Source organism: Gracilinanus agilis, chromosome 3, assembly GCF_016433145.1.
Source record: "Gracilinanus agilis isolate LMUSP501 chromosome 3, AgileGrace, whole genome shotgun sequence".
Lineage (NCBI taxonomy): Eukaryota > Metazoa > Chordata > Mammalia > Didelphimorphia > Didelphidae > Gracilinanus > Gracilinanus agilis.
Window position 1 is genome coordinate 159,009,378 of NC_058132.1, and position 12,405 is coordinate 159,021,782.

At 41.5% G+C, this 12,405-nt stretch overlaps 1 protein-coding gene across 1 annotated transcript in view; it reads right to left on the reverse strand.

Moving 5' to 3' along the window:
* Positions 1 to 1,971: 1,971 nt before the first annotated feature.
* KCNJ5 (potassium inwardly rectifying channel subfamily J member 5) overlaps positions 1,972 to 12,405 on the reverse strand; it is a 50,668-nt gene continuing 40,234 nt past the window's right edge. The window contains exons 2-3 of the mRNA XM_044666170.1: positions 8,597 to 9,540; positions 1,972 to 3,005 (exon numbers count right to left, since the gene is read on the reverse strand). Of these exons, the coding sequence (XP_044522105.1) occupies positions 2,686 to 3,005; positions 8,597 to 9,533 (1,257 nt within the window). The 5' untranslated portion in view covers positions 9,534 to 9,540 and the 3' untranslated portion in view covers positions 1,972 to 2,685. The remainder of the gene's footprint in view (positions 3,006 to 8,596; positions 9,541 to 12,405) is intronic.

The following is a 12,405-nucleotide window of genomic DNA, read 5'->3' on the forward strand; positions in this document are numbered from 1 at the left end:
AGAATGTAATAAGCCAGGTAATGTCTTGGGATCATGGAAATATTGAAATCCATTGTGTTTGGAAAGCCACAGACCTATTACAGAGAGCTGCATTCTCTCCGTTCTCTCAGTTTTGATGCTAGAAGGCCAAAGTCTCATATCTGAGCTGTGGTCATACTAGAATTTCTGTTTTGTGAGAGGGTATGGATAGGGGTAAGAGTTTGGGCTTGTCGAAGGCTATGTTGCCCTCAGCATGCCTTCTCTTCTCTATGGCTCTCCTATTTTATGTCCCAGGAAAGAGTCCCAGGGCTTTCCCCAGATATTTGGAGTCATTTTTTCACAATAGCGCCATGGAGATAGGGAACAAAGATCAAAGAGCCCTGGACTTAGTTCATAGGGTTTTGGTGAATTGTAAGACTTGAAGTACTCTGTAATTATGATTTGTTATTATTTTTGTCGTAGGGAGACTGAGGACAATCTCTACATTGCTGGTACTGTGTTCCAATGAAGCATGTCACCACATACACAGGGTATGGGGTCTGAGGGCGTTCTAGGGTCTAGTAAGAGAATTTATTGTTCTCTTTTTTCTTTACTGATAGAAGAGGTTTGCTCAGTGTCCCTGACAGGCTGGAAGCAGAGCTGAGAGGACCCACAGAAATATCAGAACTTGGAATGCAGAAAAGGCTACATATTCCAAGGCATAAGTGGGGGGCCAGCTAAGAGGGAAGCAGCATCATTGGCTACCTGGAAAACAGGCAGATAAAAAGTATAGTTTAGGTCTAATAGAAATCAGGCATTATATGTACGAGAAATTGAATATCTTGTGCCTCACTTTCTTTCTGCTCCTTTTTGGCTCAATTTTCACAGACTCTTTAAGAAGGAAGTCTGGCTTTACACGATCTCTGAATTCCTAGAGCTTGGTGGTAAAAGAATGCTAAGAGGAGGAGGAGATGGCTTAATAGGGTGGCGGATGACAAGAGGAGACCAAAGAGAATTCTGAAGCCCCCATCTCTTTGAAAAACTTTCTTCTAAGTCAGCTTAGCCAATTAGAAGTCCCCCTCTCCCACCAACTAGTAGCAAATATTAGACATTAGGTTAGATGGGCAGAAATCATGCCTTCCCTCTCCCTTTCTAGGCTTCATCTGCTGAATAATCTCTGTGAGTTATGCATGGATCTACATTCACCCCTTACTGACAGATGGAAAATAGCTAAATTCTCACAAATGGTAACATTTTTTTGAGATTCCCCCCTCTCTCCCTTCCCACCCCAGTTTATATCTCCTCATCTCCCATGGATCTCTAGTTCTTCTCATTCACATTTCCCGTGGGGGAGAGGAGGAGGAATGAGTGAGCCTGGTGCCTCTTCTATCCTAGGAGTTTCTTGCAACCCCCTGAGGGCAATAGGACTCCCAATCAACAAGCTACAAATTCTCTTGAGAATGAAGCCTGAGGTTAGTTTTTGAAATCAATTGGGGACACAGTATTTTCACTTGCTTCCTTCATAGGAAACTCTAGAATTCTTTCACCCTGTCAAAACTTAAAACTGGGCCATTTGGCTCACCCTGGAGATATTAATTGCTTCGGTGAAAAGGTTTCCTCTGACTATCCCCTTGCATGCCATGACTGGCCCTAAAAATAGGAGCACTGTTGTATTGAGAATCAAGGGAGCCTGGAAATTAATTTTTGCAGAGGATCGTTAAAAAAAATCCATAATTTCTTCTCTTCCCCTTATCCTTCTATCCCCTTTCATCTCTGCCCTCTGCCTCTCTCAAAGTCTGTAAACCTCACTTTCTGCTGCTCCTTCCCTAGCCTCATTCTGGTACATGAAAGAAAAATCAGGTGAAGTTTAGACGTGCTTTGAGTTCCTTAGGCAAATGTTTTCTGTGGCAGAACCAGTGCTGGTGTTCCTTGACCTGCAGGTGTTTTGAGGAGCACAGCACAGCATGATAAAGAATATGCTTTTTAAAATGTTAATAAAAACCAAACTTCAACTGACAGTCCTCATCTGTTTTTACTAGGACACAGGTCAAGGTTTTAAGAGTAACTTCTAACAGAGCAAATAGGCTATATTTGAAAAATAAACCCCAACCCAAACCACTAGTAGCTGTGATCTCAGACAATATTCTTTCTTCAATGGCAGCCCCACTGGCTGGCAGAGGTCCCCAAATGAAGTAAGCTTCCTCCAGTGAGCAGAGGTGATATCTCCTTCTGGAATCTTCTGCAAGGTCCAAGGAGCCTCAGGGCAGAGGTGCCTCTTCCCCTCCTGCCCACGCCCTACCCCTCAGCCCTTCCACAACTCCTGCATCCTTTTATGGGGGCTGCACAGACACCAAGTTCAGGGGAAGTGCCCGGGTCAGTGGGAAGAGAAATGAGGGGCTGAGAGCTGCAAGAAACAGAAAGCCCAACTTCCACTACATGTCCCCTAGATGTCATTCAGGTGGGACAAGATGGGAGGGACAGAGCAATGAACCCCACAGTGTAAGGAACAGCATCGTCTTTACAGGCAGGGCTATGGGTCATTGTGCACAGGATGGCATCACATCGGGAAAAGGGAAGAGTTTGCTAAAATATCTATCTTTTCAGAGTCTCTTCCAGGACCACTTAAATAACCCATCTCAGTTAGTTTGCCTCCTTGGGTTAATTTAGGGTCTCTGGCTGGAGAAAAGCCATTGGGAGGGTATGTTCCATCCACTTGGGGCACTGGACTCACACAGAGCTACTAGTCTCTCTGGCTCCACTCAGCCCCTCTGCTTCTTCTTCTCCTTCTTCCACCTTCTGGCCCAGTCCCTCCTTGGCGTAGCCCCCTAGCAGTGTGGGGCTGGAAAGGTACTGAAGGAGCCGCCCTTCTCGCTGGGCTTCGGCCAGTTCCTTGGCACAACAGGTAGGAGTGTTGGTCTCGTAGGTATCATGGAAGGTGTTGTAGTCTACCTCATAGAAGCCCTTCTCTAGAGTGAGGACCGGAGTGAAGCGGTGACCCCAGAGAACCTCAGTGTCCATGTAAGAGCTGCGGGCTTGGCACGTCATGCCTAGAGAACAGAGGAAAGAGAGAATTAGAGATACCCACAGGGATATGTTTATTCACATCAATAAATGTTTACTGACTGACTGGTGTGTGCCCACAGGAGCTGGCAACACCCTACCTGTGCGATTACGCATCCCTGACCTTTCTGGGATTCCTTCACACACATACACATACATGAAGCCATATCCATATGGAGACATACATATACACCCTCTTGGAATTGAAACAGCCATTCGTAAACATTTTATTATCACCTATTATGTGCCAGGCTTGGTACTAAGTGCTGAGGTAATAGACAGGGTCTTTGTCTTGGGATATTCTGCTCCTCTGCTGGTTAGTTTAATTGCATTTAGTCCTCCTACAAGGCAAGAATATTTGCCCAAGGAAAAGTTGTTCTACTACAATAGCCAATCCTTGAAATGCCATTTGGTCGGCTTAATGTGTGCTATTGGTTACAAGGTAGTTGAGTTGAGAGAGTGTGGATGACTCAGTACAACCTATCACCACTTCTGGAAAAAAAAAAAGAATGCATACAACCTACTGAGGGCGGATCAATAGAATTATACATCTGTATTTCAAAGATTCACGATTTTATCAATGTTGGTGTTCCCTCTACAGGCACAGATAGCAGCTTCCTCAGCCTGAATGCTGATAGCTAACATTTATATAGTGTTTTAAGATTTGCAGGGTGCTTTTATAGAGATTATCTCATCTGATCATTGCAACAACCCTGTAAGAAAGATTCTATAATGTCTCTCCATTTTGCAGATGAGGAAACTGAGGCTGAAAGGGGTTAAATGAGTTGCCCAGGATCATATAGCTAGTAAGTGTCTGAGGCTAGATTTGAACCTAGGTCTTCTTGACTCCAAGTCCAGGATCCTTTATCCACTGCACCTTTCTGGATGGTCTTCATGGATTGCCATGACTGGAAAGGAATTGTTCAAGGAATACAGGGTTTTATACCCAAAACTCTTCTTTTTTTTATTCTTCATTGTATACCAAAATGTTAATGTGTGTTATTAATTGTTAGGTTCCAAGCAAAAAGGAAAGAAAAGAAAAGAAAAAGACATGCATTATTTGGTAGATAGCCCAGCGATAGACTTCTCTAAAATTAGCAAGGATGGCCCTAGGATGAAGGGCATATCATTTGTTGCCAGCCTGTAATCAAAATTTTGGTTGGACTTACCAGAACTTGGGCTTCCCTGGCATTGCCTCCAAGAATACTGGGTCCCCTCCAGACCCCAATAAGGTTATCAGAGAAAGACTTTGGTGGAGTAGCCTCATGTCCATCAAAAAAGAGGACTACTGTTATTACCAATAATTACTAGTCACTTCCCTAATCTGTATATTTGGAATATACATTTTCTTTTAAAAGAAAGAAATAGGCACACCCACACATCCTTGATCCTTTGCCAAAGGACACTAAATACTTCATCACCTCTTATTCACCAACAACATAGCTTAGACTTTCCCTCTTAGACTTTCTGTGCTCTCAGTATTGGTATTTTTAGATTTAGGCTTCCCCCCAGAGAGGGAGGGAAGCTCTGTTTTATGGATGAGGAAGGCTCTATATTTTGGAACACAGGAAAGTAACCATTCAGCTCTCCATTTCTTTGGATTGAGGAAATGTGCCCTTCTGGGCATGGAAGAAAAATGGTTTTTGCTTGCCTGGAATTCTGATAGGATCTTGCATAAAGGGGATCTGGTTTTTAAGTCAGTTTTTGTTTGTTTGCTTGTTTGCTTGTTTGCTTGTTTGTTTGTTTGTTTGTTTGTTTTTTGCCATTTTGGATTTTCCTACATTATCCAGCCCATTTAGGGTCCCAGGCCATGTGCTATCTTCTCTCAGAAACTGCTTGCCTGGGATAGGTCTCCTTCACTGGGATAAACATTGCCATGTTGGTTGCCGAACAAGTTGGAGGCAGGCTGACTCTGAGGACTCACCCAGAAAGAAAAGATCGATGGGAAGTGGCCCACAGCTTGTGCTAGACAAGCAGTTTGGTGTTCCATTATTTCTCTCTCAGCTTCTAGATCTCTCTTGGATCTGGTTCTTCATACTGGACATCGGCAATAATGGGGCCGAGATTCCTACATGGACATTTGGGGGAGGTGGTCTCTCTTCAGCCTTTTAAAATTCCCTTTGGGCTATCTAGTTGTCTTGCCAGGCCAGACTGATATTGCTTAAGTGCTTCTTGGTGTGACTGTCCTAGAAGAGAGGTGTTAAGCTGCCTTGTTGGGATGCCTCATACCCAACCCTGATGGTGTCTGGGATAGGTAGCACAGCAGATGGGAAGCTTGGGAAGCTTGGAGTTGGGAAGAACTAAATTAGAATTCTGCCTTAGACTTACCAGTTATGTTAACAATGGCAGGGCATGAGCCATCTCAGGCTCACTTCCCTCATCTTTAAAATGAGGATAATAACAGCGCCTACTTCACAGAATTGTGAGGATCTAATAAGATTACATATATGTTGCTCTTTGCAAACCTTAAGGCACTATATAAATGCTAGCCACTATTTTCTACTGGCCAACATTTTACAGATTGAATCTTCTTGTCTTCAAGTCCAGCACTCTTACCCATTGTGCCCCCTAGCTGCCTCTTATGACAACTTGTCAACTGTATTTTTATAGCACTTTCCAAAATTCTTTTCAAAATACTTTCTTATCTGATATTTCATTTGATCCTCATGACAATCCTACAAGGTGGGAAAGGCAAGTAAGTATGACCCTGAAAAATTTATAGGGAGGAACATAGGGAAAATACTAATTGTCACCCAGACAAAAAATCTATTGCAAAAGAGCCCTAAGAAATCGGTCAGGGAACAGTATGCCAACCTTCAAGTTTAAGTATGTTCCAATTTTTCTTAGTAACCATTTATCACTTTCATCCATGTTTGTCATAACAATTTTTAATCTATTTAAAAATAGAGCTTATTGGGGAAATGAGCTCCAGGAAATCTATTATTCACTATTGGGAGTACCATTTCCTGTAGGATAAGGAATCATGCAAGACCACAAACGAATGCTTCATGTTCCCTTTCAAAGATTGTTGAATCTTGACTTAAGGTGAACCCTCATCTGGACAGTTAGGCTACTAGGGTTGTGTTGTCCCATTGTTTGGAAGACTTCTGCATTTGAGTCAAGAATGTAACTCCGTCACTCTATGTCAAAAATGAATAATATGGAAATAGGTATCAAGTGATAACATTTGTACAAGCCAGTAGAATTGCTTGTTGGCCCTGGGAGGGGGGAGGGAAAAGTGTAGGGAAAGACAATGAATCATGTAAACATGGAAAAATATTTAAAAATAAAAATAAAAAATAGATAAATTCATCTAGGGAAAAAAGAATGTAACATTTTGGGTAGTAAAGGAATCATGCTTCTCTTGCTTAGGTGGCCTTATAGATACACCTCTGAAGGCAGGACCAAAGGGAATTTGAGGGGGATCTCCCTTCCTATCTGCTACTCCCCTGGGAGGATGCTGGTATGGTGTTGGAGCTCTCTATGATGTCTTAGGGAAAAAATAAGGGGATTAAGGTTGACCTGCCTTTACTACCTCCCTTTGGACAAAAAGGCTGATGGGGAGGAACATTATTCCCATATACTCTTCTGTTTTGTCAGGGAGAAAGAAGAGAAACATCCATCACTTGTCTGACTGGTATCTTTGTTTTTCTTTATTGTCATGGGTCTATCTCTGAATAATCACCTTTTCCCCTGAGAATCTCCTTGTTCTGATAATGATTCCAAGGCCACCAAAAGGGTGATTTTCAGAAATAGCGGAGCCCATTGTCTCCAATGCCAGCAGTAGTTGGCTTCTAGCACCTGTGATTATGTGTGCCCCCATTGGTTCCTGGGGCTGCCACCATGTGTCACTTGTCATTTCACCACAACTTCAATGAGATGTTCAAGCTTGGGTTAATTATGTGGCCACAGAGTAAATCACCAGAAAGGCTCCATTCCAGTAGCCCTTGACACTCTGCCTGCCTGCCTGCTATTCCAGGTTTGGACTTGAAATATCTCTAGACCCAACTCCAAAGTCAGGAGGACTTGGAAATGGAAGCTTTTGTTGAGTTTCCTCCCTCCTAGAAGAATTTCCATCCATTCATCCAGATCCAGCCTTACTCTCAGATGATACCTTGGGTAGGTTTGGTTCCTTTCATGATAGCCTCAAATCAGGCATAGCAAATGGGAAAAGGAAGAGAGCTGAGCTATGAGACAGAAAATCAGTGGTAGGAAAGGGTAGTGCAAGGGTTGTTGGGACCTAGAATCCTAGGGTCCAAGTTTGAAACCTTTCTCAGCTACCTGTTCCCTGTATAAACTGGATAAGATACAATCTCTCCCAGGCCTCAGTGACCTCATTTGTAAAAACGAGTTGGTTAGGTTAGATGTCCTGATAGGCCATTTTTAGCTCCATACTTCTGATCCTGTGATTCCTCACAATTCTCTGCTAGATGAAGAGGGGGAAGAGACTCTGGGGTCTCTGGGGAATGGGAGAGGAAAGAGTCAAGAACCATCCGCTGGTTTTTAAGCCACTGACTTTTAAAAACCAAGTTGAGAGTGTGCTACATTGGCACAGGAACCAAGGACACTCTTTGTCATCAGGTGTCTCTGAGCAGCAGCAGCAGCCCTAGGCTGAGGTGCCAGGCCAAGATACCAGGATGCTTTTCAATGGTGCCTCTGGGTATTTATGTCTCATCTAAGATGCAGTGTCATGTACAAAAGAAGAATTACGAATTTTCTGCCTGCTTAATGAATAGGTAAGCAGGCAAGCTTCTAGGAGCATTTAGGTAGGATCCCATTTGGTGGTAGGAGGAGAGACTAAATCATACCCCTAAACACTCTAATTTCTATAGCATTTTATGGGTTACAAATGAGATTCCATTACAACCATCCTGCAAGGGAGGGGCACAATTATATTCTTCCCATCCCCACCTCCATTTTCTAAATGAGGAATCTGAAAGTCAGAGAGGTGAGATGATGTGCACAAGTTAGTTGGTATCAGGGCTGGGGTGCTAATCTTGCTTTCTTTATCTCAAATGCCATGCTCTTTCCACTATATCAAGGACGCTATGTAGATTTTAGTTCACATAACCTTTTTTGTATCCTGCTCTTTGGCATTCTGGTGAAGTATATAGACCTCTTCTCAGAATAATGCTTTTTAAGTGAATAAAACAGAATACATTGAGATTCAAAGTACACGTATCAGAGTATTTTTATGGACTCCAGATTAAGAACTCCTGAGTTAGTTCCTCCTTCCTCTGATATACTGAGATGTTTTAAAAATATAATTAAACCCCATAATCTGTGGTACAATAGGTTATGAGCTCTCCCAAGGACCTGGACTTAAAAATTTTTATGTGGAGTCTGACTTTCATGGACAAGGAATATAGTGACTGGGTAGCACTATGGAGTTTTAGATTTAAAATATTTTTATGGTGACTGAATCCAAATTCTTCTTTTTATAGAGGACAAACTGAATCTCAGAGAGATGAAGTCACAACAGGTCCATACCAGTAGTATGTGACAGAGCCACAACATAGGAAAGTGACTCAAAAAGAAGCTGCTTTATGGACTTTGAGGACAATTGCTAATATCTTACCTGTAGCTTCTACCATGCCTTCTAAGATGACTACCACCTCAAACTCTTCCTGATTCAACTGTGCCCGAGACATCTCCCAGAAAGGGCTCTTCTCATTGATTTCATGAGAGATGATGAGTGGTGACACCAGGAAGAGGCGGTCATCTCCGGTGTCAAAACCCACATTAATATCTGTCTGATTTAGGGGAATGAACTCCCCTTCTTTGGTCTGCCTGGACTTGATGAGCTTGGCTCGGATGGAGGCCTCTACGATGTGAGAATTGCGGAGGTCACCCACCCGGAACATGAGGCAAAGCTTCTCATCCCTCATAGAAATGACAGCATTGTTAGAAAACATGAGAGTCTCTGCCCTTTTCTTGGGCTGACTGATCTTGACAAACATGCAGCCCACCATGAAGGCATTGACTATGGAACCTAGGATGGCTTGGACCAATAGAAGGATGATCCCCTCTGGACACTTCTCTGTGATGACCCGGAAGCCATATCCAATGGTAGTCTCTGTCTCAATGGAAAACAGAAAGGCAGAGACAAAGCCGCTGAGATTCTCAACACAAGGAACCCAGTTTTTGTCCCCAACGTGGTCCAGGTCTCCCCGGATGTAGGCAATGAGCCACCAAATAAAGCCAAAGAATAACCACGTAATGGTGTACACCATGGTGAAGACCAGAAGATTGAAGCGCCACTTCAGATCCACCAGCGTTGTGAAAAGGTCACTCAGGTAACGATAGGTTTCCTGGACATTGCCATGATGTACGTTACACTTGCCACTTTTCTCCATGTAACGCTGGCGAGGCTTTTTGGCTTCTGCCAGGAGACGGGTCCGATCAGTAGTGATAGGGACATAATCACGGGCCTGTTTAGGAATCTTCCTGGGGTCTCTGGGGGTGGTCCCAATCTCCATGTCTTGATTCATGGAATTCCTAGAATCTCCAGCCATAGCTTGGCTAGTTTGGGGTAAAAGAGACATATATCAGTGATACTAATTTTTCTGTTTCAACTGAGCATGCTCTAAGTGGAGAAACCTAGAAAAATCTAGAGAAACGTGGAATTATAGTGATAAAAGGCACTTATATATATTATGATATATAATATTATAAAATATTCAAATTTTTATATTTACATAAAAATAAAAAAATCTAACCTCCTCCACCTTTGCATATGGAGAACCTGAGACAAAGCGACTTGTCCAATTTCACTTACTGGCAGAGCTATACATAGAACCTAGTTCTTCTGACTCATGATTCTATCTCAAAACAGCAGTTTTTGCCTGTATGGAGCAGTTCAATTTCATAAACATGTATTAAAGGCCTACTTTGTGGACATTATAGAAGGCATCATTAAAGTAAAGATACAGGTTTAGAGGTCCCTGCCCTCCTAGAGCTTTCATTCTATATACAATTCTATAGAAATATGTAAAATGCATATAAATATACATAAACGTATATAAATATATATAATGTGTATAATATATGCATATGCACATACCATATAACTATGAAACAAAATAATATATGATACATGATACATAATACATGAAACAAAATAATACAATTAGAGAGGTGTAAAATACTATGTAAAGTGCAAGGGAAGGTGGTATATGAGCAGGGCTTCAAAAGAAATTCCAAGGACAAATATTTTAATTGCAGGATACTATATGAGCAAAGGCTTAGAAATCATGTTCATGGATAAAGAGTGGTTGGATCTGGCTGGAGAAAAACATAAGTGGCCGGGATTGGTTGGGGGAGACAGATATGGTGTTGCCAGATTGTGCGGGGTCTAATGCTAGCAAAAGTGTTTAAACAGTCCTTGGTGGGCAATAGGGGGCCTCTGAAGATTTCTGAGTAGAGGAGGAAATAGTAGGACATATACATAATAAAGATTATTCTGGCAATGGTATAAAGGATGAATTGAAGGAGGAAGAGACCAAAGGCTGGAAGATCTGTTTACTGGCTATTGTAATAGGAATAGGTGAGTAGGTGCTAGGGTGACTGGGTAGCACTACAGAATTTTATATTACATTGTGTCTGAGGCCAAATTTGAACCTGGCACCTCCTATGTGCTAGGGTGGCAGCCATGGCAATAGATAGCAGGCAATGACGTGACAGATATTAAAAATTAAAATTATAGAAATTATAGAAAAATTAAAAATATAGAATAAAATGGAGTGATAAATCAGCCCAAAAGTTTGAATACATCATAAAAGATGGCTATATATAATCCTTACCACCACCACTACTAAAATGCCACATGCATGAGTGTAACCTTGCTTGACCTGCTCTTTAAAGATGCCCCAGATACAGTCGCTGCCTTCTAAGAGCTTGTGAACAACAACAACATATGGCAGGATGTTCATCAAATCAGAGACTTGTAGTGCTGGAAATGACCTGAGAAATCCTTTAGAGTGTCAGTTTCTCTATGTCTTCCAAATAGGACCAGAGAACTTTGAAATGGGGTGCATACTTCACCCAGCTAGTTTCATAGATATGAATGGCACCCACTTTTCTGCAGCTTCCTAACCTAGGGAGCTTACAAGTCCATTTCACATGTTACTGAGAAGAAATGACATTTCTACTATGATGTTGATTGAGAATATGAGGAGCTAGCTAAGTAGTCCATGATTTATATTTTGACTATTTAAACTGCCCCCTCTAGGAAGTAGATCAAATTTAATGTCACCTCAGGGGAAACAAGTCATTTAGACCCTTTGTCATTTTTATAAGCAGGCTTTTCTTGATTTTATAGATATTCATCTCACTGAAGAATCAGGGCTTTTGTTTAAATAAATGCAAAGCATCCTTCATAAATCTACTAGCACATAAATCCATCTGTCTTTCCTGGATGTCCCCTACCATTCTAGGCTCCTGACATAGTCTTCTTTTATCTCCTCTTGGGCCAAGCCTAGCAAGTTTATAATGACCTTCCCAAATTAAATGATGGGGTCATCCAAGGAACTGTTTGTTTTGTACCTTCAATGCGCATGTCCTACTCTTTACCATACCACCTGCTCCCCACTCTCTGGCAGGCCTTTTACAAGGATAAATGAGACATTATGATTGAAGGGCATAGAGTCTCTTTGCAGAAAAGGTGAAGATCAAGTCTAGGCCTGAATGTAGCTATTTGCAAGGATATTATCCTTTCATCAGAATCATTTGTTTCTTCAATTAGTATTATAAAGCACCCTTACTCTGCCAGGAATTGTATCTGGATATAACCAATGAAATAGTCCTTGACTCCAAGGGAGCTTACATTTGTGGAAGAATGGGCTGAGGGTAGAAATCCTGCTTTTCTGAAATAAAAGATGCTTAGGGATAGGCCAGACATTTGACTCCAAAACAGATTTGATTCTGAGCAATCCAATTATTAGAGCTCTGAGTGACAGTAGTATGGAAATTTTAAATACTGGGATTTGGGATGCACTTTGTGTATAATGGGTACACAGCTTTAGGAAGTACTTAGGAAAAGAGAGGGCCTTGGTCTAGTCTCCTCACTATGCGATGCTTTATTCTGATTTTTTGTTTTCTTTTACTTATCCAACTTACTCTCACCCCAAATTGCAAGATAAAGCTTGTAGTATGTTTTTAAAACAAAGAATCAAAAGTTTTCTGAGCACTAATACACATATTTGAAATTTTCCTAAGGAAGGATTGCAAAGGGGTAATTTGATAATTAGTTGGCATTTTATAGCAGTTTGTATTTTCCAAGATACTCTATAATTATCTCCATTAATTATAATAATGGCTTGAAATGACTTTATAATAATAAAGCTTATTGAGTGCTTTCCATACTATATATATTTAAAAAAATCTTAC